Raw genomic sequence first — 20,525 nt, 5'->3', positions numbered from 1 at the left:
CCTTTTTCTATTTCTAGCTTTGCAATGCCGTTGGCGTTGGGCCATCATCAAACCTCTTTCTTTCTATGCTGAAATTTTGAGCAATTATTAAAGCTATCGAGACTGTAGTTTTTCGAGGCTGGTATTTGTGGGGTTGGAGAGTGATTCCTATTCAAACACTTTCATATCTTCGTAGCTCTCGCTTCAGTCCACCAGGGCCTTTGCAAATTCAATGGCTTAATTGTTTATCTTTACCATTATTAGTCTCATATTTTTTGGGAGGACAAATATAAGAATTTGTAGTTCTTTTTATGTGGTGAAATGAGTTAGCTTCTATTCACAATAGTTTCCTAAAGGATTCATGGGTCTCCAAAAAAAATCAACTCTCGTAACTACTTTATATTTCTTTTACGAAAATGCTAGACATCACGAGTGGTGCCGTTTCGGGTATCTTCCCCCACATGATATCCAGCATTTGCTAAAATATTAAAAAAAAAAAAAAAAGACATCACGAGGAAAGCAGCGCTTTTTCTTTCATGTAACTCTTTTATTTTCCCTTCAATAAAATTTTCTATATTCATATTTTTTAAAAAAATCTTAAATCCAAATAAAATATAAGTTATAATATTTTTTTTTATAAGAAAATATAAACTTCTTAATTGTTATCTCGCCACAGAAAGATTAAAGCACGGTTTTGAGTGTTTTTACCAAAATAAAGATTTGAGACTTGAGAGCATCTCAAACGTCGTCGTTTCAAGGCGAAGCAAATACACGAAAAGAGATTTCGTAATTCCTCGGTTCATCGGCTGAGCTCATTCTCCTGCGATTCGCGCAAATGGAAGACCTTCAGTTACAAAAAATAGCGATATCAGGTCCGACACTAGCCTCAATGATCCAACGGTTCTCGTCATCACTAGGTGACGTGGACGGATTCATATTCGGTCACGTCACTCATATCACTCCCTCTACTCTCTCTGACGACTCCGCCTCCGCCTCCACCGACTCTCATCTCGTCGCCACCATCACCGGCTTCATCTGCTCCGGCGTCCCTCTCTCCTTCTACGACTCGCTTGGCCGAGTCGACTCACTCAAAATCCCCCCTCTCCAACACCACCACCAGCAACTCCTCGGCTGGTTCTCCGGTCGCCGTCACTCTCCTCTACGCCCCTCATTGCGCGAATTCTCCGTCACCGATTCCCTCTCCAAAATCCTCCAATTCCATTTCCCCGTCAAAACCCAAACCCGAACCCTAACTCTAATGCCGTGTGTTTTCATTCTCTTTACAACGCCTTTAGCCGACCAACTCATCCACACGCACCAGTACCGCGCGTACCAGTTCAACACTTTTAATCGCTCGTTCCATCCGAAGACGATCGACGTAATCAACATTGGTCCTGCATTTCGGGGCCATTACGGTAGTTTCGCTCCCAATTGCGCGCTGCCGTTTATGAACTGCTCGTCAGCGGCGATGGAGGAGGAGAGTTTGAGTGCCAAGAAAGAGAAAGTGAGCGATCAAGAGCAGTTAGATTTGTGTGCGGAAGGGTTTCAAGTTGAGAGCTTGAAACGATTAGTGGGACCAGATGCGGCCAGTTATACAGCTGGCTTGGAGGATTTGTATGAGAAAATGCTGGCTAAAGTTGAGAGCTTGGCTCGGCTGGTTGAATCCAGTTCGGCTCAGGTTCTTGAGCTGGTGAGTTTCGGTCTGATGAAAACGAAATTCTTTGCAAATTGTCGGGTGAATTGTTTTTAATGTTGTTTGTTTGTTTGGCAGGAAAATAACAATAGAAAGTTGAGGTACAAGGTTGCTAGGTCTACTGGATTAGAGTAAACGATTGTTGGTTTGTGTTCAATTGCTGGTTGATTAAAAGGTAATGTTTATAGTGTATGTTGTTTTACTTCGAATCTTACCATGTTTGGCTTATTGTTTTCTTATTAAAGGCAACCATTAATGTTCAATGATTCTTAGAATGTTAATTCATTTTTCTTTTAGGTTTTATAGTCCAAATGAGTCATTTAACTCATTGTTTTATGGAAGTGCAAGCATATTGGTCTAATTGTATTCACCTTGCTTATGGAAAGGGCTGGATGGTAGTGCAAAAGGGACTAGAAGCAATATAGGCATGAGTGTGTAATCTGAAACACGTGGGTCGTCTTGATTCTAGGAGATTATATGCCTTGGAAATAGTTGCAAGTCATTGTTCAAGATTTGCTAAAGCGCAACGATATATGTGACATGCTAAGCCTGAAATTTGGTGAAACAGCGCCACTTCATTGCATTTTGTATTTGTTGAGACAAGCACCAAATGATAAAAATTGGAGTGTTTAAAATGCACATGTAAATTAGCAATTTTTTGGGGTTGGTGTTGGGTTTGCGTGGGCCATATATCATTGCTCATTATTTAGGTTCATCACTCATTCCTTGAAAGTCCCAAGCTGTTGGATGGTGTCAGCCTCTCATGTCTAGTTTGTTGACACAGAAACTTTGTCAACAGAGAAAATAACGAGTGGGGGTGATATAATATATGCGACAAAAGGAATTAATGTGGTTTGGCATTTGGCTTATGTTCATGGGTAGAGAAAATAAGCTCCTGTATTGAAAAAGCAATTGATATCAAGCTTCTATGTTTTTTTTTTTTGCCGCCTGCTCATCGTACTCAGTACCTATTCCTTTGGTAGAATTTCATGCCTACTGCTCTTCTTTTCTCCTTTTTCTTTGTCATTTTGATTTCTCATCAACCAATGCCAATTGATGAAATTGATGAGAAAGATACATGTGCGAATTGCTACAATTATTAGTATTGGTGGCATCATATTCAGGATTCCAACCATATTTAGGATTCCAAGAGCTATCATAGGGGGCTGATTTATTTGATTGCTCCTCATCTCTCTTGAGAGCGCATATACAACTGAATTTAAGATCATTATTTTGATGGTTTAACTTTTAAGGGGAAATAGATGCTTTTTATGCAGTACTTTTTGGATAACTCAAATCTTAGATAAAACTTCTTCTGATAATTTTTATCATTTGGGTTCAAAACTTTATCTTTAATCAACGCTTATCTCTTTCTCAAGTTCATATTGAGTTTTTGGATTCTTCTATTTCTATTTCTATAGCGTTGGACTTATTATTCTTATATAAACTTCCAACAGTTTTTATTTCTATAGCAGCTGGACTTATTTATCTTATATAAACTTCCAGCAGTTGGGTCTTTAACAGTTGAACTTATTTGACTTATTTAAGCTTCTAATATTTGGGTCTCCAGTAATTGAACTTATTTGACTTATCTAAGGTTTCTAGCAGCGTGAGTTATTTGACTTGTAGTAGACTTCAGCAGCTGAAACAACACCGTCCTTTTTATTTTATTCCACTGTCTATTACTTTTATTACTTTTACTTTTGTGTTAGAGCAGCTGGCTTCTAGTTCTTGAATTTGGATTATTAGAAGTTGAAAGAACTAGGATTATTTCTCTCCCATTCCCCTATAAAGGCAGATGTAAGCAGGCGTGAAGGAGATCCATGGCTCAATAAAGGGAAGGGGTTATTAATGTAATGCCCAATTCTAAATGTATTTTAGTCACTTCATTAAGTCAAAGACATTTTAGTTTTATCCCAACCTTTAACTAACCCTAGCTCTAAGTGGTATAAAGAGAAAAGTATGCCATCTCTATTTTACAAAAGAGAGATCGGCAAAGAGATGAGGAAAGAAGAAGAAAACAGAGAAGAATAAAGAAAGAAGAGGAAAGAGAGTTAAGCCATGAGTAAAATAGAAGAAAGAACCATGAGATCAAAGAGGTGAGTCTGTTTTGGTGTTTATGAATGAATACAAAAGCATGATTAGATACTAGTAGTAGAGATAATCTTAGATTTTGTAGGGAAAAATTCTGACAGTGGGTTGTTTTGAAAATCATAGTAATTTGTTCAAATTAATTTTGATTCTAGGCTTTTGTATACGGTCCTCTTCTTTCTTTCTTTTTTGTTTCTCTCTCTTTTCTTTTTCTTTCTTCATCTCTTTGCTGATCTCTCTCTTGTAAAATGAAGATGGCATATTTTTCTTTTACTAATTGCTATGCTTATCAGAATCCAATGTCTACTTCCGCTACTATATCTTATTTTTTAAGGGCTTACTCCACTCTCAACTGCATTGGCCTTCCTCTCTTTTCTAAGTGAATGAAAATATGACATAAGGTTGAGTTGATCGATCTACTGAGATAGTGTGATGGTGAATTATAGAGGAATCTGATGGTGAGTTATAGAAGAATGAGAGAAATAATCTTATCTCTTTTCAGTTTCTGATAAGTCAGCTTCAGGAGCTAAGAGGTAGCTATAGTACCATAAAAATAAAGGTAATAAACAGTGGAATGAAATAAAGTCTTGAAAGTGGGCTTTGGTCCAACTGCTGAAAGCCTTAGATAAGTCAAAGTAGTCCATTTGCTGGAGACTCAACTGTTGGAAGCTTAAATAAGTCAAATAAGTGCAGCTGCTTAGAAGCTTATAGAAGACAAATAAGTCCAGTTGCTAGAGAGATATATAGATCTAGAAGCTTAATATGAATTTGAGAAGGAAACAAGTATTGATTAGAGATAAAGTTTGGAATCTAAGTAATAAAGGTTATCAGTAAAAGTTACTTATCTTGAATTGGAGTTACCCCAAAAAGTAATATAAATAAAGTTTTTGTTTGTACTCAAAAGGAATAAGTCCTGATAGGTAGCCCAAAAGAGGGAAGAAAGGGGATACTTGATGATAATTGCTTTTATAATAGTGAAACTTATTTTTTGTAGCGATCGAGCTGCTGCAAGTTTTATTTAGCCCAGCTACTAGAAGCCTTAATTAAGCTGAGCAACCTTAATTAAGCCTGGCAGTTGGGAATCTAGCTACAGAGAGTTTTGTTTAAGTTCGAAATGTCTAGAAGCTTTTCCGAATTTGACACTGACTAGACTGATTAGAGATGAGGTTGTAAGCGTTAGTGATATCGGTTATTGGAATAATTTTTTTTTATCTAGGTTATGGGTTATCTAAAAGCACTTTATTTAGAGCGCCTCATTCTACACACAAACACACTCTCTTTAAAAAAAAAGAAAAAAAGGAGTACTGACAAGTAGCCAAAAATAAAAAAATAGAAGCTCGATTGCAATTGCTTTTTTTAATAGTGGAACTTATTTTTTCTTCCATGTAGATGTGGCCAAGTGCTAAACCACATTAATTTCTTGTGTTGCCGCTGTTTTTTTATTTTTTTGGTTGACCAAATTTCTGCGTCATCACAGTTGATAATCATAGTTGGTAGATAAAGATTTTAAAAATAATGCAAGATTTCAGTTAATTCTCCAAGAAGGGAAGAACATTCTCCAAGAAACAGAACCTACTTTTCAGACCTAGCTCTAAATAATTAAATGTATTTTCCTTTCATATGTTGTTCGGTACAGGAATCTTATTAGAGAAATGAAGTACTTGCAGCATACTCTCTTACTGATGGACATAAATGTGGTTCATTAGAAAGGCAATCATATGCCTGTATGAGTATTTGAATGTCAAAATTTTGTTGATTTCTCTTTCAATGTTCGGGTATTCGTGAAATTTACTGTTGTAAAGATGACAGGAATCTTATTAGAGAAATGAAGTACTTGCAGCATACTCTCTTACTGATGCACATAAATGTGGTTCATTAGAAAGGCAATCATATGCCCGTATGAGTATTTGAATGTCAATATTTTGTTGATTTCTCTTTCAATTCTCTCTGTTGTTTATCTAGCTTAGACGTAGATAGATGTAAAATCTACTACAATCAACCTTTCTGGTTTATTATTAACCGTCTTAGTTATTTTCTGAATTTTCGATACAGAGATGTGCGCCCATCGTTTTAGCTGACATGTCAATGTTCGGGTATTCGTGAAATTTACTGTTGTAAAGATGACAATCCACTGTCCTCAAGACGATGTCAACGTTCTAGCTGCAAATTTTGGTGCCGTTTGAGCTCAAGCTCGGCTATTTTTCTGGAGCCCCTGATGATAATATAGGAGGCCATTGGAGCAAAGGCGAGGATCCTCCTACCTTGCTCCCAATTTGGGTATATGTACAGGACCCATATCGATCATGTTTTGTGTAGTATTGTAATATCTATTTTGTTCTGCTGCTGCTATTCAAAGTTCTAATCATTTTACAAACTCAACCTGGTTCGTAAGTCGAGAAATGAAATTGGATTGCATCAATTGGATGTTGTTTTAATCCCTTCCCCCCCCCTCTCTTTTTTTATTACCTTCACAAACTCTATCTGGTTTGTACTTCAACAAATTAAATTGGATTTCATCAATTGAAAGTTGTTTTAGGTCCCAGATTTGTCTACTTTTGATTCTTTACTTTATAATACATTTCCTGATGTTGATGCTACGGATCCATACATCATTAGACAATGATGATTGTGTAAATGAACTTTCTCATCATGGCCAAATGCAGGATCCACTCTCAGCTACGACCGCAAAAAAACATCAACAATGTATGTGTAGAATGCGACAGACGGAAGAAGTTGGTGAAGCACTACTAAGTTCTAAACTACTAAACTCACCGCCAAATGCTATATTCAATAATCATTCTAACCTCATAGTTTAGCAGATAGACGACAACTTTTGTAGGCTGCTTCTGTCAACGAAAAAGCCTCTCACCAGTAATCCAAATACCCTTGATAGGATGTATCTTCAATTATGGCGGCACAAAATCTGTGCCTGGAGCACTTGTGGAGGTTGCTCTATTGGCGTTTAAACTCTTAAATACTTGAAGCACTTGGTTGTGCCATACGCTGGTGTGGCATTAAACAGTATGAGCACACGGTACAAATTCTATGCCAATAACTCTGCAACATTCATTCATCTAACTTCTCCATCTCAGACCACACCATTTTCCATGGTCCACTTTTTGTGCCCAACCTGCAGTGAATAATCATTTTAAGTGTTACTTAACGTCACCCAATTTTAACCACAAAATGCATGACTGCTTATTATTTCACTAATAGACAACCTATCACCAGTTAAATATGGTAATCAAACATTAACCTAACATTCTGAAACCTGAACTCAGCTTACCTCCAGATACCAAATAATACTCGCAAGGTCATGAAGAGAAATAGCCCTGCCCAGACTCCAGCAAGACCAAAGATGGGAGCAGTCACAAAAATGAATGCTGAAGAGGTAAGTCCAACTAGTACCTATCAATCACATATAAGCGACTGAGAAAAGAAATTGAAGTATTACACTATGCTATTGTATGATAGGAAAGAGAGGGAACCATAGAGTAGGCAGCATATTCAAAGTCAGAAACCCCGTAGTACAGCCCATCGAGGACAAATGCAAGAGCATTCATTGGTTGGGATCCAGCAACAAACTGCACAATAGAGTTAATGTCAGGTAAGCCTCAGAGATTTACGTCTACCATCACAAAGCTGCGACCGTGAATCACATGATGCGAGGGACATGAAAATGACTTCACTAATAACCTCCCAGATGAAGCATTTAATGCAATACATACCACAGGATTTATAAAGGAAAATGTATTGGTAATATAAAAAAGGACTAGACAAAAAGCCTATTCAACAGTAGAAAAGTCTTGAACTAGAAAACTGTTTACAGTGCAAGTCACTCACCAATAAGCCAGACCAGGCAATTGCCAGAACTTCAGAATCTGTGCTAAACAAGTGAGAGAATGGTCCAAATCCAAGGAATAATAAAGTAGCTAAACTAATTCCTGTTACTAAACCGATCTGCTTGCCAATCAAAATGAAATAACATGAAACTGAATCAGTTAAATGAAAAGAAACCAATCACAGGAAAGGCAAATATAGTAGTTAGGGATATTAAAAACCTGCAAGAGTCTGAAAACCACTTGGCGTGCTTGTTCATAATTTCCTTGGGAGTAACCAGCAGCAAGAAGAGCCTGTGAAAAAGACATCAAAGAATAATGTTGGAACCAAAAACGTTTGAAATAGAAAAACCAATTAGTTTCAGCATATATCTGTGTGATATGGATGCCTTCAGTTCAAACCAAGATACATAAAAGTTGCCAACATTGTCCCACCACTATCGTACAGTATTTGATTGAACCCCATACATCCTAGTCGGCATTGGCATCTATAGTACATTAAACTAATATTTGCACTCTTGTTCCAACTTATCTATAAATTCTTCATCCAGATGGCCAGTGGCACAAGGACATGAAAAAAGTAAGAATGGCCTCAAACAGAAGTTAACTACGACATATATAATAGTCATGAATCACAGAAGATAGAAAACATCCCATGGTTTTTACTTTGAGTAACTCCACATAACTTCAGAAACCACTTAGTTGCTGAGTAGGTAGTGAACAAGCTACTTCTTGAAAACTTTTGGTCTATCCACTAATAAAAATTTGATATCACGTGTGAAACAACACAGCAGACTACAATGCTCAAAAGTTTTACCTGACCAGCCAATGCTAGAGCATCACTAAGCAAAGACAGTGTTAACCAAACTTCTACACAGATCTGATAACCAGCCATAGGTATTGGGCCCTCCCTCGCTGCCATGGATGTTGCTAATGTCATAGTTAGAAGCACTGCAATGGTCCTGCCAATCAGAAGACCGCCTGCAGACAAAATGAATACATCCTCTACTTAAGTGGATTGCATGCAATACACTGTTTAAGTATCAATAAGACAGATAACTTCCATTGGATTTTTCTGGTATAAAAACAAGACACCCTAAGGATTTCAACCTCTGGAACAATAAAATGTTAATTGGACAATATAAAAATAGTAAGCAAGGCATGTACCAGATTTTAGATAGTGGACAACTCTTCTCCCATCAATGTCTGGGGACATCAACAATACATTGTCACTCAATTTCCATATAAGGATAAAAGCAATCAAATATCTGTTGAAATTATACAGGGGAATCAACAAGGATTTAAACAATTGAACCAACTAATGCAATTGCAAAAATATCAGATGCAAAATACACAGACAATCAATGTTAAGTTTACCACATTAATGACGTACTCAGAAATCACAGTAGCAATTGCCGCACCGCCAATTCCGAAATGGAAGAAAAATATCAAAATTGGATCCAGTATAGCATTTATTAAGTTGCCAGCCCCTGATAATACAGAGTAGACAATTGTCACATGCACATATGACATAAGCTATCAGGAAAACAAGATAACCTTTGTGTTAAAAATCCTTTTTACCAGAGAGTTACATACAAAATTTAAGAAGGAATCATTTTATATATAAATATAATAAAATGCTTCTCTAACTCCATCCTCTCAATATATTTTCAATTAATGATGAGGTAGAGGTACTTTTGTAATAGAATTGATCAAAGATGATTACCTTGCTCATAAAAAGAGAGCACTGTAATGGGTTGGTTAGAGATATGATGCTGTAATACCTTCACATCTAGCTTGAGTGATGGTGCACTCAGGCAAGGTTCGGGAACCTTGTGGGGACAAGGGGATTTTAGGAAAATAGGAAAGCCTGCGATTCCAGTCTCTAGTTGTATATGCGTCGATGCACGGTAAATTATTTGAATTATACGAATAATTAACTAATGGCAGGGTTAATAGTTATCGACCAATTAAAACTTAAGGTCCTGGAGCTATGGGGCTTTTAATATGCCTAGACTGATCAAAGTACCTTCTCCACTAGTCAAAGAATCAAATATGAATTAAAGCCAGTACTGTTTTAGATTTACATTGGAGTAATTTTCAGAACATGAATACTGTAAAAAAGATTCAATTGAGCATGTACATAAAACTAATCTGGACATACGATCCTGATTTGCATACAGAGAAATCCCAATGTGCATACAATTAAATTCAAAGATATAAATAGCTAGCTAGATTGATAGAGAGAAAAACAGATAAATATGAAGAGAAGAGGGTGCTGCAATACTTGCCAATAGCATATAAAGGTGTCTTTGTATCCATAAATCCACGAAAAGCACCTTGTGCAGCAAGTGCAATTACAATGGGTGGAGCACCAAAGGCCCTCAAGTTAAGAAAATTTTCAGCTGGCACTCTCATTGGTGAATCCTATAGCATGATAAATCTTATGTGATAAATCTTATATAAAGCTTCCAGAAAACATCCCCATGGAATATATGATAAGACTTAATGCGAAAGATGTAATCATAATGCATCCATGGAGTCACTGTAATATTCATGAAAGATGCCTCAAGCATGAAATGATGGTGTAAACTAGTAGAAATTCTCTTCCCAAATTTGCCATGCAAAGGTTGTATTAATTGATGTAGTGGTTGTAGTGTAGCATTCAAGAGTGGAATAATGCAAGCAACATCCTCATTAGTAGCACTTCTACATTCTAGTTCACCTGCAAACACACAACTGACACCTGATTGTTCCGCCCTGTCGTATGCATACAAGACACACTATACGAACCACAAATTACAATTGGGCACTGACTACATTTTTCATGGTTCATATACTTAAGATCAAGAAGTATGCTATTTCTGATGTACCAAAAAAAAAGTTTTGCCCTTTGCATTTATTTAAGTGACGATAGACCAAGACAAGACTTTGAAAACAATCTCTCCATACAGAAAAACCCAGAAAGATAAGCAAAATACTAAAGTGGTGAATGTATTAAAACTAGACGAGCAGGACGTACTGCAGGTATACCCATGATATTCATTAAGAAACCGGATCCAAAAGAGAGTGCCAGAGCTTCTGCAATGCCAATGCCAGCAGCAAGTGCTAAAGAAGTTGAGATTGAAGGAAGAAGTTTCTTGCCTTGTTGCTCAACTCCATGATCTTAATTGCAAGTACACAACCAAAAATTATCCAAGTAAATATAAAAGATAGTTGACAATAACACGGAAAATAAGTGCAGTAGCATTTTCATACAACAGCTTAATGCCATTACCAATTTGGCTAGAACCATCATCACTGCCCTGACTTTTCACTGCCTGCTCTTCAGCAACAAAGGATGTTGTTATGTTGAGCAAAGGAACATTGAACAATTTTGACACTAGATTAAACACAGAAACCGAAACCCCAACAGCTGCCAATTCAACAGATCCTACAAATAGAAAGGCAAATCCTTTTCGTAATTCAAAACCACCAAATAAATCATTAATCGCATCATCAACTACAATATCAGTATCACCAAGCAATGCGTTAATGGAGTAAACTTATTCGGCCTGGAAGTCAAATGCTGTTAAAACAACATCACCAACAGTTACAATATCCTAGTACGACATGCGCTTACTAGTTACAACGTATGATTCAATTATAATAAAAATCCTATGTTACAAGTTGAAACGCAGCCGTTTTTTGGTAAAATTAAGAGAAAAAAAGTTACCTAAATGACCAACAAAGGCCGTATCGATAAGTGAAGCGATAGGATCGGCAGCCAAAGCCAACGCAGCGGGCAATGCAATTGACCATATTTCCAATCCTAATTCATCAAACTTAAACCCGTCGCTACAACAAATAAATAATTATTAGTAAAAAAAAAAACACTTTAAAACCAAATAAATAAAACAAACAAGAGTCTTAGTTTAGTTTAGTTAAATAGTACCTTAAACGGGCGATGATATTGATAAGAGAAAATGAACCGGACAAAGAGAACCGGCTCGGGTCGGGAGGTGAAGTTTGGAGTGATGTACTGGCGGTTTTTTTCTTGTGTGGTGCTGATTTTAAGCGAGCGGAGCAAGTCAAGTTTCTTCGGTTGAAAATTCTGAATTTACCCGGCGTCGACGACGATTTGGTTTGTTTAGAATTATAATAATAATAAGAAGAAGAAGAGTGCATGCTGCAGAGAAGATGGCGCGAGAGATTAGTACTAGTACCAGCCATTGAATTGAATTTGTTTGTTAAAAAGTTATCCAAGATTCTGTTTCTGCTTCGAATCCTGGCGACGAAGCCCAACAGAAACGCAGAGCCGTTAGTTATGGTCTAGATTTCATTTGCATGCGTCTCGAAATATCTGCTTTCTCCTCATCGCGTGCGCGCATCGGTGGCATTTTTGTTGAATTTTGTTTTTGAATTTTTTGCTTCAGTTTGGATTTTTAGTCACGTGCAGGCGCGTGCGCATCCGCTGCCGCTTTTGGACCTCGGATTGTATTTAATTTGGGCTCTTATTGAGCTTGCCTGAAAAGCCCATTATAAAAAAGTGACCCAATAGAGCCCACTATTGAGCTTGCCATTTCTTTTTCGTTTTATCCCCCTCCCCCCCCCCCCCAAAAAAAAAAAATATTTGATTTAATAAACAATTAAACATCCAATAATGCATAGCAAACCAGTACGGAAAAAAGGGATCTTTACCCTGTTGATTCCTTTTCAGATTAGATGTGAATAAAGTTAAAAGTAACAATTAGACAGCGACTAAATTGGAACATACGTAATTTTTCAATGTTGTAACAACCCAATCTTAAATAGATATTTTTCATGACAGGAAAATTTGATGTCAAAACTTCTCACACAACCACACATTTCATGTACATTTACGGGTGTATTTAAATTCCGTTTTGAGCACATGACGAAAGATTTTTGTTAGCCCTCCACTTTCCTTAAAAACCTGACTAAAGAAAACCGAACTTCTTTTAATGTAGAGTCACAGACAAACAAAGCGTTCCGTCGAGAGAAAAATATTGCGCGAATTTGGAGACCTTCTGCTTGAATTGCGCCCCCTGCAACTGAAAATGTTTCCTCAACAGCCCCTGCTAAATCTGCAAGCTCGCTCTTTGTTTAAAGATTGTTTATAGACAGTCTCTGCCTCCCAATTGCATTATATAATACCGCTCACAATTTGAAGTTTTTTTTTTATTAATTGCCTTTGATATTTTTAAAGTCTGTACATAAAAAATTAAAATAAAAAGCTGGCATTATAAACTAAATACTAATGTATTATTATTCTTTATTCCAAGCTGAAATGGTTTAAATATAAAATTTTATAATTCCATATATAGAGGGTGCAGCCGTCTCACATGAACAATATTCGACTGTGGATCTCGCTTTTGCGAGAGTGCTGCACCTTAGTGATGTTGTAAGGTAGCAAGCTCCATCATTTATGATATATATGAGAGGACTTGTACTCACGTGCGCCTTGTAAGCAAATTCACCACCGGATAACTAAGTCCACTCTCTAGCTACATTTTTTCTTATGACTTTTATTTTACAATTTTAAGGAAATAAAATTATCTATTTAGCAACAAGAAAATAATAATAATAATTTCACACTTAATACAAAACATTGTATTTGTAATTATTCACCAAGTATTATGAGTTTTTCAAGATTAAGCTGAAGTATATAACAAACAGAATCTATATACAAATAATTATATTATGTAATTCTTTGTTAAAGTTTTCCTTTATTATTATTATTATTATTATTATTATTAGCAGTAGGAGGAGATGATTTGGTTGAATAAACAGTGACTCGACCACTCTATCGCAGACAAAATATTTGGTCTGAAAAAGTAAGGTCATAGTTTACTCATCTTGGCTCACATAATTGGGTGAAGCCATAAATATGTTTGTCATACTCTTCCATATACGATATATAAAAATCAATTTTCAGGAGGAAATCATCTGCGTTTATAATTAAAATGTATAAAGAAAACAAAATTGGTAGGTCAATCAATACCCAATACCTACGAATAATGATATATATAATTTAGTGGAAGCAAGCAACGAAGCGTGGAAATACAGTCACCTGATAAGTGGAGAAAAAAAAAACAGAAACTCTTCAAAAATAAAATATCATAATTAGGTGATGTAGATTTTATGTTTTTTTTTTTTATTTCTTATCATATTATGTATTTTTCGACTATGTTTCATAAAAATCTTTTAACTAAGTTAATCTTCAGGCTATGCTATAAAAAGAATAATTTATACTTTCAGACCCATGTTTATTTCTTTAAAAAAAAATCAAAAATCATGTGTATAAATTAGTAGTATTAATTAAAAAAAAACGTTTCAAGATATGTACTTCAAATTACTAAAACCAAAATGATACTTGTATTTTTAAGGAAATATATTTAAAAAAAAAAAAAGGGGGTATGGGAGACCAACACGCAGTTGACCGTGCCTTGTTCATGAATTGGATAAGTCCCGCAATTAATATCTTTTATCTTTTTCTATAAGCTTTTGAGAGAAAAGAAAAATCAGAGGGCAAAAATCAAACGTAACTGTACGAAAAGAAAAGATAATAACTAAAGAGAAAAGAGAAAGAAAATGACCCCCAATAGAACTTATCAAAAATTGATAGAAGTTAATGAAGCAGAAAAAATGTTGAGAAGCGAAAACATTAAGTACCCAAATTAAGGAGAATCAAAAAATCAAACACCATGATCTTCTGAGCCGATCTCGAGAGAGAGAGAGTAAGAAGAAGCCATGAAACTCAGGATGGATAGCGCCAGTGCCCATTATTTATCATGAAACCCTAGATCATTCCCATATTCATGGCACCCATGGCGCTATCCCTCCTGAGCTTAACAGATTCTTCTTTACTTTTAGACAATAGTTTCTGGCAACAAAAAACCAAGAAACCGAACCAAACTAGATAGAAGACTTTGGAATTGAGTGAAATGTTTGGTTGGTTCTTCGTAATAAAGATGAACTCACAGCTGTATTTATAGCTGCTGAGGCCCCGAGTGAGAGAGAACGTGGGGATATACGGACAAACGTCACCTCTTCTGGAGCCATGAGAAAGCTTGACTCATTTTTTTTTAATTTATTATTTTCTTTTCCTATTTTACAAATCAATTTTCTCTTATCATGCAGGGACGGATTTTATTTTGTTTGAATATTATCATTATTATTATTATTTTAAATCTTTTGTCATCATACGTACTGTCTTTTTAATTGGTGCCTCTGCCGACTACGGTACGAATTGAAGATTTTGGCTAAGAAAGTACTCTATTTTTTTTCACAAGTGCATGTGGCTTTTTCGTGTAAATTTTATACAATTTGGTGAGTGGTTATAGTTTTGAAATTTTGTTGAAAAAGAAATCCCTAATATTTTAATTTCCTCCCTTCATGATTACCACCCCTTTTCAGTTAATCTTCTCATTAATGATTACTATTAGTACATATTATGGTGTTTAAATCTCATATGCTTAATTAAGGGTAAGGATTTGACAGGGAGTCCATATATTGGTTATAAATTTATAATAAACCCACCTACCACTTTGAGCAAATATTTTTTAATCATTAATACAGATTCTCTTATCGACTATTTATTTAAAATACCACTTAACCTACAAAAATCTAATAAAATGAAGAAGCATACACTGAGAACACTTAAGATTTTTTTTTTAATTAGTGTCCGTGAAAATAAGAAATATTTTATTATTTTGACTACTTGAGCATAATAAAAATATTTTATTATTTTTTTCGTATTTTTCCTCTCTCAAACAAATCTTAAATCAGTTTATGTTTTGTTAATTTTGTGATAAAAGGTCACAAGTGAGATGATGTCTTGTTATTAAATATTAGAGGAGGTACATCATAATGAGCATATAGAAGAAATGAATATCGTGTAATGAGTATTCACCGTAACATTTCTCAAACTCGATGGGGTTTTCACGCCAAATGCAGAGATAATTGTATCTCCATTAAAGGGAAAAATGTGATCACAAAGCAACAGTATTATGATGGGTGGCCCCATTTTTGCCCCAATTAAATTATTATCATGGAAAGTGATCTTTTTTCCCTAATTGTTTGGTATCGGTCTAAGGAGCTTTATTTGATTTTGGGAAGTTTCTTACTCTATGAAAATGACATTTACTTATAAAAAATAAAAATAAAAAAGCTTAAATATTACCTTCTTGTACTTCCCACCATCACCACACCAAATACCAGCTCCATTTTTACAGATCATAATAACCAATATTATTAATTTATTTTGGTTGCTCCTGTTTTCAGTTGATCGTGACACATTCCTAATGTCAAAGTCTAAGCAAAAGATTAGGAGGTTTTCAGAAAAAGAAATCCCTACTTACGAATAAGTATTTCGATCATTTAAATGTAAATGATCTTATACTTTGAATATAAAAGATTGGTTAGACTTTTTTTGTAATTGAATTTTGGATTATCGTTGATACAATTAAGTGATGCTAAGGGTTCATTTGAGATTGTTTTAAGAGACTCAAGAGTGATGTAAAACATTAAAAGTTAATTTCAGTGTTTGGTGAATTTTTTTAAAAATCATTTTTGACAAAATCACATCATCCTACAACATACTTAAAAAAGCAAGAAATGAGTAACTTTTTAAAATCTAATTTTGATAATAAGTTTTGTATTTAATATAATTTCATATATTTCCTCATATATATTATAAAAATTCAAAATTATCCATATTAATTAAAGAAATATAATTATTAACTTTACCGAGATTATCACTATTGCCAATTTTATTGAGATAATAAAATAAAAAATAAAATCAATATTATAAAATGTTTGTTCTAGCTATCGATTATTATATATACGAAATAAAAAATATTTTATAAACATATTTATAAATGTATAAATAAATTTTTTCAACAATATGTCCAATTCAGTCATTTATAATCTTACAATAGCTTAACTGTAAATTTACCAAACTCATGCGACTATTTTTAAAATTCAGAGCACTTTAAAAAAAAACTATTAAACATTTAACAGATTCTGTTCAAAGTTGATTATTTATTTCTACCACATAATTAATAATAATTATTTTAAAAACTACAGCATCACTAAATTGGCCCTAAATGCGCGTAAAATGAAATAATTATCATAATTATTTTATGGAAGTTCATAAATCAAGATTTATTTTCTGCAGATGTGTGATATTGTTCTTAGGGTGTGTTTGGGATTAAGGTGCTGTAACTTTTAAGCTACAGCTGCTGTGAAAAAAATAAATTATAAGTATGAAATAAAAGTTAGTAATATGTAATAAATATAAATTTTAAATAATAATTTTAACAAAATTATTAAAGATATAATAAAATTTTTATTATACAACTGAAAAATCATATTAATATAACTTCTAAGTTACAGCAACTAGTGTTTACCAAACACCTTAGTGATGTAACTTTTAAGGTACAGCTACCCGACTTCAATCCTAAACGTACCTTTAATATCCCCATTCTCATCACATATATATCTGTAGTTTTGTTACTCAAATGTTATATACTTCAATGTTCATTTTCGACTAATACGAGATAAAATTAAAGAAAAAAAGAGATGATATAGACGTTGAACTTTTTTCTTTTTTCTTTTTTCGGGATTGTAATATTTGTAAGTAAAAAAAAAAAAAGAATAGTAAAACCAAGACAGACGGAGAAAGAGAGTTGTTTTGGGGGGGGGGGTGGGTGGTGTAGTCGGGGGACTGTGAAGTGATACCACTTATGGAAAAATCCCAAAATGGGCCAAAGACCCGAGGCCACCACTGTCTCTGTTACCAAAAATAAAACCCTCCACTGACTCGGAGGGACGCCTCGGAAATTGCACCCGTTCTTTTTCTTTGTTTTTTTTCTCTTGGTCTTATTTATTATTATGCATTCGTACAATATTTTGCCCCGCCCTGCGTGGCCACACCCACTCAGTTCCCCGACTAGACACGCAGGCAGGCTTCCAGTTCCAGCTCCAGGGCCCCGGGGGCCACATTCATATCGCATTACCGTGAGAGACCACTTACGATTCCTGATTTTCTCCCCTCACTATCCACAGATGTCATATTCCTCAACTGCCCCTCCCATTTCCCTTATCCCAATCCTTAAATCAAGTGATAGCCCGTAGTCATACTGTATCGACTGGCCCTGGTCTACAAGGATATTTTAGTCGGATTAACTCGTCGTGAATGATAAAGGTCCGAATCATGTGATGCGACGATGATAAAAATAATTATAGAATTATATAACATTATAAAATTATATAATTTTACAGTTGTTTTTTTTTTTTTTGGTCAAAGAGTTGTCATATTGGTTGGTCGATTCCAATATCCAGCATTCATAATAAAATATCCAAAGAGCCATGATGCCTTCGGACTAGAAATTTATGACTCGACCTGCCCACATTGCTTACCTGAGGGCTCTGCTTACCTGATGCAGAATTGAATTGAGAGCTGAGCTTGCAGCCTTGCAGGGCATTTTGAGAGGACTGAGCAGTCATGATCAGTGGACCTGTGACGCAGCAATTGCAAGGCATTTCCCCTCCGCGTGATCCAATTATAGGCTTACATCGAACGGCTCAAAAGGCATCCTGATCCTGTGTTTGCAGGTGTTTCAGTGATCATTCACTGCCCAGTCGTTCTAGATGGTGAAAAGAAACATCGCTGATCGAGTACGCAGAGTTAGCGAAGACTGGCTGGCTAGACGATTGACTCGGGACATTGTCGATCGACTATGCATACATGCCCCCACCACGTCAATACTACTGCGCCCTCTAATAAATTTTTTTTTTTTTTGGGGGTTAAATGTAAAATATAATTTGAGGAAATCTAATAGAAGACTCTGGAGCTATAAACATAAGTTTGAAAATCTTAACAAAATCAAATGATGAACTGTATAGCCATATTGGTTGCGCTGTAGTCTAATCCCTCCATTGTCTTACGACTTTACGATTTATTTTTTTTTTAATTAACTCTTTTGAACACTACTTTATCGACATTGTTTGCCGACAGTTTGAGAAAATTATAATTATTTTAGATCTTAATAAAGTCAGAAAAAAGGATGCATAACATCAACTGGCCTGGGATATGCGTTATAGAGACTAGAATCAGCTTGTTCTGTATCTCTATTATAATAATAAAAAATCTTGCTTCTTGTCGTGTATCAACGTTGGTTTCTTTGGGTAGACTAGCTACTCGAGTTGACACTTGACAATCTTCTTTTCTCTGACTCTGACGCTTGATTAGAGCTCGATTTTGCTCAAATGTAGCAGAGGAGGGTAAGGCTGGGCGCCATTGTTATTGACATTCATTTATTTTACTTTATAAGAAGGGTTTGGTTACATGCATGTGAATTATTGGTATGGATAGAATTTTCATCAAATTAATTAGTTTGATATCTTATCTCTCACCGTCTTTATAATCTAATAAAAAAAAAAAAAGTTAGTTTGACTGTAATTAAAACAAAAAGACGGGCTGATTTGTCAATGTTAATATACAAAAACTCAATTTTAGTAATTCATTAAACAAAAAAGAGACATGGAGAAAAAGGGGTTAAAAAAAGAGAGAGAGAGAAACAAAGACAAGATGTTTGTCCTTGCTTCCAACGTCGTAGTCATGTAATCTGAAACCTCAAAGAATCTGATAAATAATTTACACGAGAACGATAACATAAAATTTGTGACCATTAATGGAATGAAAGACAAAAACGGTCCTATGGGTCATCGTTGCATCAACAGTATGTATGTATGTATGTATGTATGTATGTATGTATGTATGTATGTATGTATATTTTACTTGATAAAGCTGCATGCGAAACACTGACAAAAATGATAACAATAATAATAATAAAATGGCACTAACGATAAATGATTCTCATTCTTTTTATTTCCCTTGGCTAGATGGAAATGCTACACAAAACAAAAACGCTGCTTCTCTTCAGAGACAAGTTAACAAGTTTAATTTGTTTACCACATGATTTTTGTTTGTTTGTATTTCGTTTTCTTTCAAAAGCTAGATTATAATAATAGATTATTAGGGTTATTAAAATATTCTCGAATTTGTCGATTGGGTGCATCCATATATCACAATCAAAGGAAAAATGAGGATTACTTACTATTGATTAAAGAAATTAAGTGGAATTTACTTAATATTTTAAAATACGTTTAAAGTCCCTACAATCACAGTGGTGTTACTTTTATATATTGTTTCACTATTTTAGGCAAAATGGCTTATCATACCCTTAATGATTAAATTAATTTAATAACAAATTGCAAAGTATGGAGAAAGCTACAAATTGAAAAAATGTCATAAGTACCCCTAATAATTGTACAAAGTTTTTATTTAAATGAATATAAACAATTCAATATATATTATTTATTTTTTAATCTGATACACAATCACTCGTTTTGTTGGAAATCCATAGGTTGGCCCATACCATACACTTTTTGTTGCTTACCATCATTATTATCGTCACTTGCTTACTTGCTTATGCTAATTAAGCGATCTTAATTTACTATATATTATTTCTCATTAAATAGAAACAAGTGTATTTGATCTATTATTTTATCAGCAGTTACTTATGTATCATATCATAGAGTGATTTTTTCTCTTTTTAATTTACTATATATTATTTCACTTGTTGTGAATTGTGGGTGAACTTGTTGTGTTTAGTCCAATTATTTATTTAGCCTTTATTTGCTTGTATGTTTAGATATTTCCTTCACTTGGTTTATTTTATGTTTTGAGATATATACTTAAAATCTTAGGTTCCATACACTTATGACACGTTTTGGTACTCTACATTAGTTTATACAACTTTTAGGAATATTTATGTCATTTCTTCTACTTGTAATTTTTCTTCATACTTAATAATTCGTTATTAAATTAATTTAGTCAGGGTATATAAATCATTTCC

General features: G+C 34.6%; 2 protein-coding genes across 4 annotated transcripts; one reads left to right on the top strand and one right to left on the bottom strand.

Moving 5' to 3' along the window:
• The first annotated feature begins 798 nt into the window (after positions 1 to 798).
• LOC18039596 lies at positions 799 to 6,163 on the top strand. The gene is made up of 3 exons (XM_006429428.2): positions 799 to 1,669; positions 1,751 to 1,847; positions 5,816 to 6,163. The coding sequence occupies exons 1-2, from the start codon at positions 815 to 817 to the stop codon at positions 1,805 to 1,807; spliced, it is 912 nt and encodes a 303-aa protein (XP_006429491.1). The 5' UTR covers positions 799 to 814; the 3' UTR covers positions 1,808 to 1,847; positions 5,816 to 6,163.
• A 102-nt stretch (positions 6,164 to 6,265) lies between these two features.
• LOC18038564 (protein DETOXIFICATION 44, chloroplastic) lies at positions 6,266 to 12,021 on the bottom strand. Of its 3 annotated transcripts, none has more exons than XM_024182810.1 (13): positions 11,537 to 12,021; positions 11,318 to 11,439; positions 10,851 to 11,035; positions 10,625 to 10,753; positions 9,894 to 10,029; positions 8,996 to 9,092; positions 8,770 to 8,870; positions 8,420 to 8,583; positions 7,825 to 7,896; positions 7,607 to 7,723; positions 7,252 to 7,347; positions 7,050 to 7,171; positions 6,266 to 6,893 (listed from the first exon to the last, which is right to left on the bottom strand). In XM_024182810.1, exons 1-13 carry the CDS (start codon positions 11,812 to 11,814, stop codon positions 6,830 to 6,832), a joined length of 1,683 nt encoding a protein of 560 aa, XP_024038578.1. In that variant the 5' UTR covers positions 11,815 to 12,021; the 3' UTR covers positions 6,266 to 6,829. The 3 variants fall into 3 exon arrangements, with proteins under 3 accessions (XP_024038578.1, XP_006429489.1, XP_024038577.1); XM_006429426.2 differs by having other exon boundaries at positions 10,625 to 10,767; positions 10,880 to 11,035; positions 11,537 to 12,020; XM_024182809.1 differs by lacking the exons at positions 9,894 to 10,029; positions 10,625 to 10,753 and having other exon boundaries at positions 10,880 to 11,035; positions 11,537 to 12,014.
• Positions 12,022 to 20,525: the final 8,504 nt, after the last annotated feature.

The sequence above is a fragment of the Citrus clementina genome, unplaced genomic scaffold (assembly GCF_000493195.1).
Source record: "Citrus clementina cultivar Clemenules unplaced genomic scaffold, Citrus_clementina_v1.0 scaffold_6, whole genome shotgun sequence".
Classification (NCBI taxonomy): Eukaryota; Viridiplantae; Streptophyta; class Magnoliopsida; order Sapindales; family Rutaceae; genus Citrus; species Citrus x clementina.
Note: the sequence above shows the minus strand (reverse complement) of the source record. Positions and strands in the feature narration are given on the sequence as shown.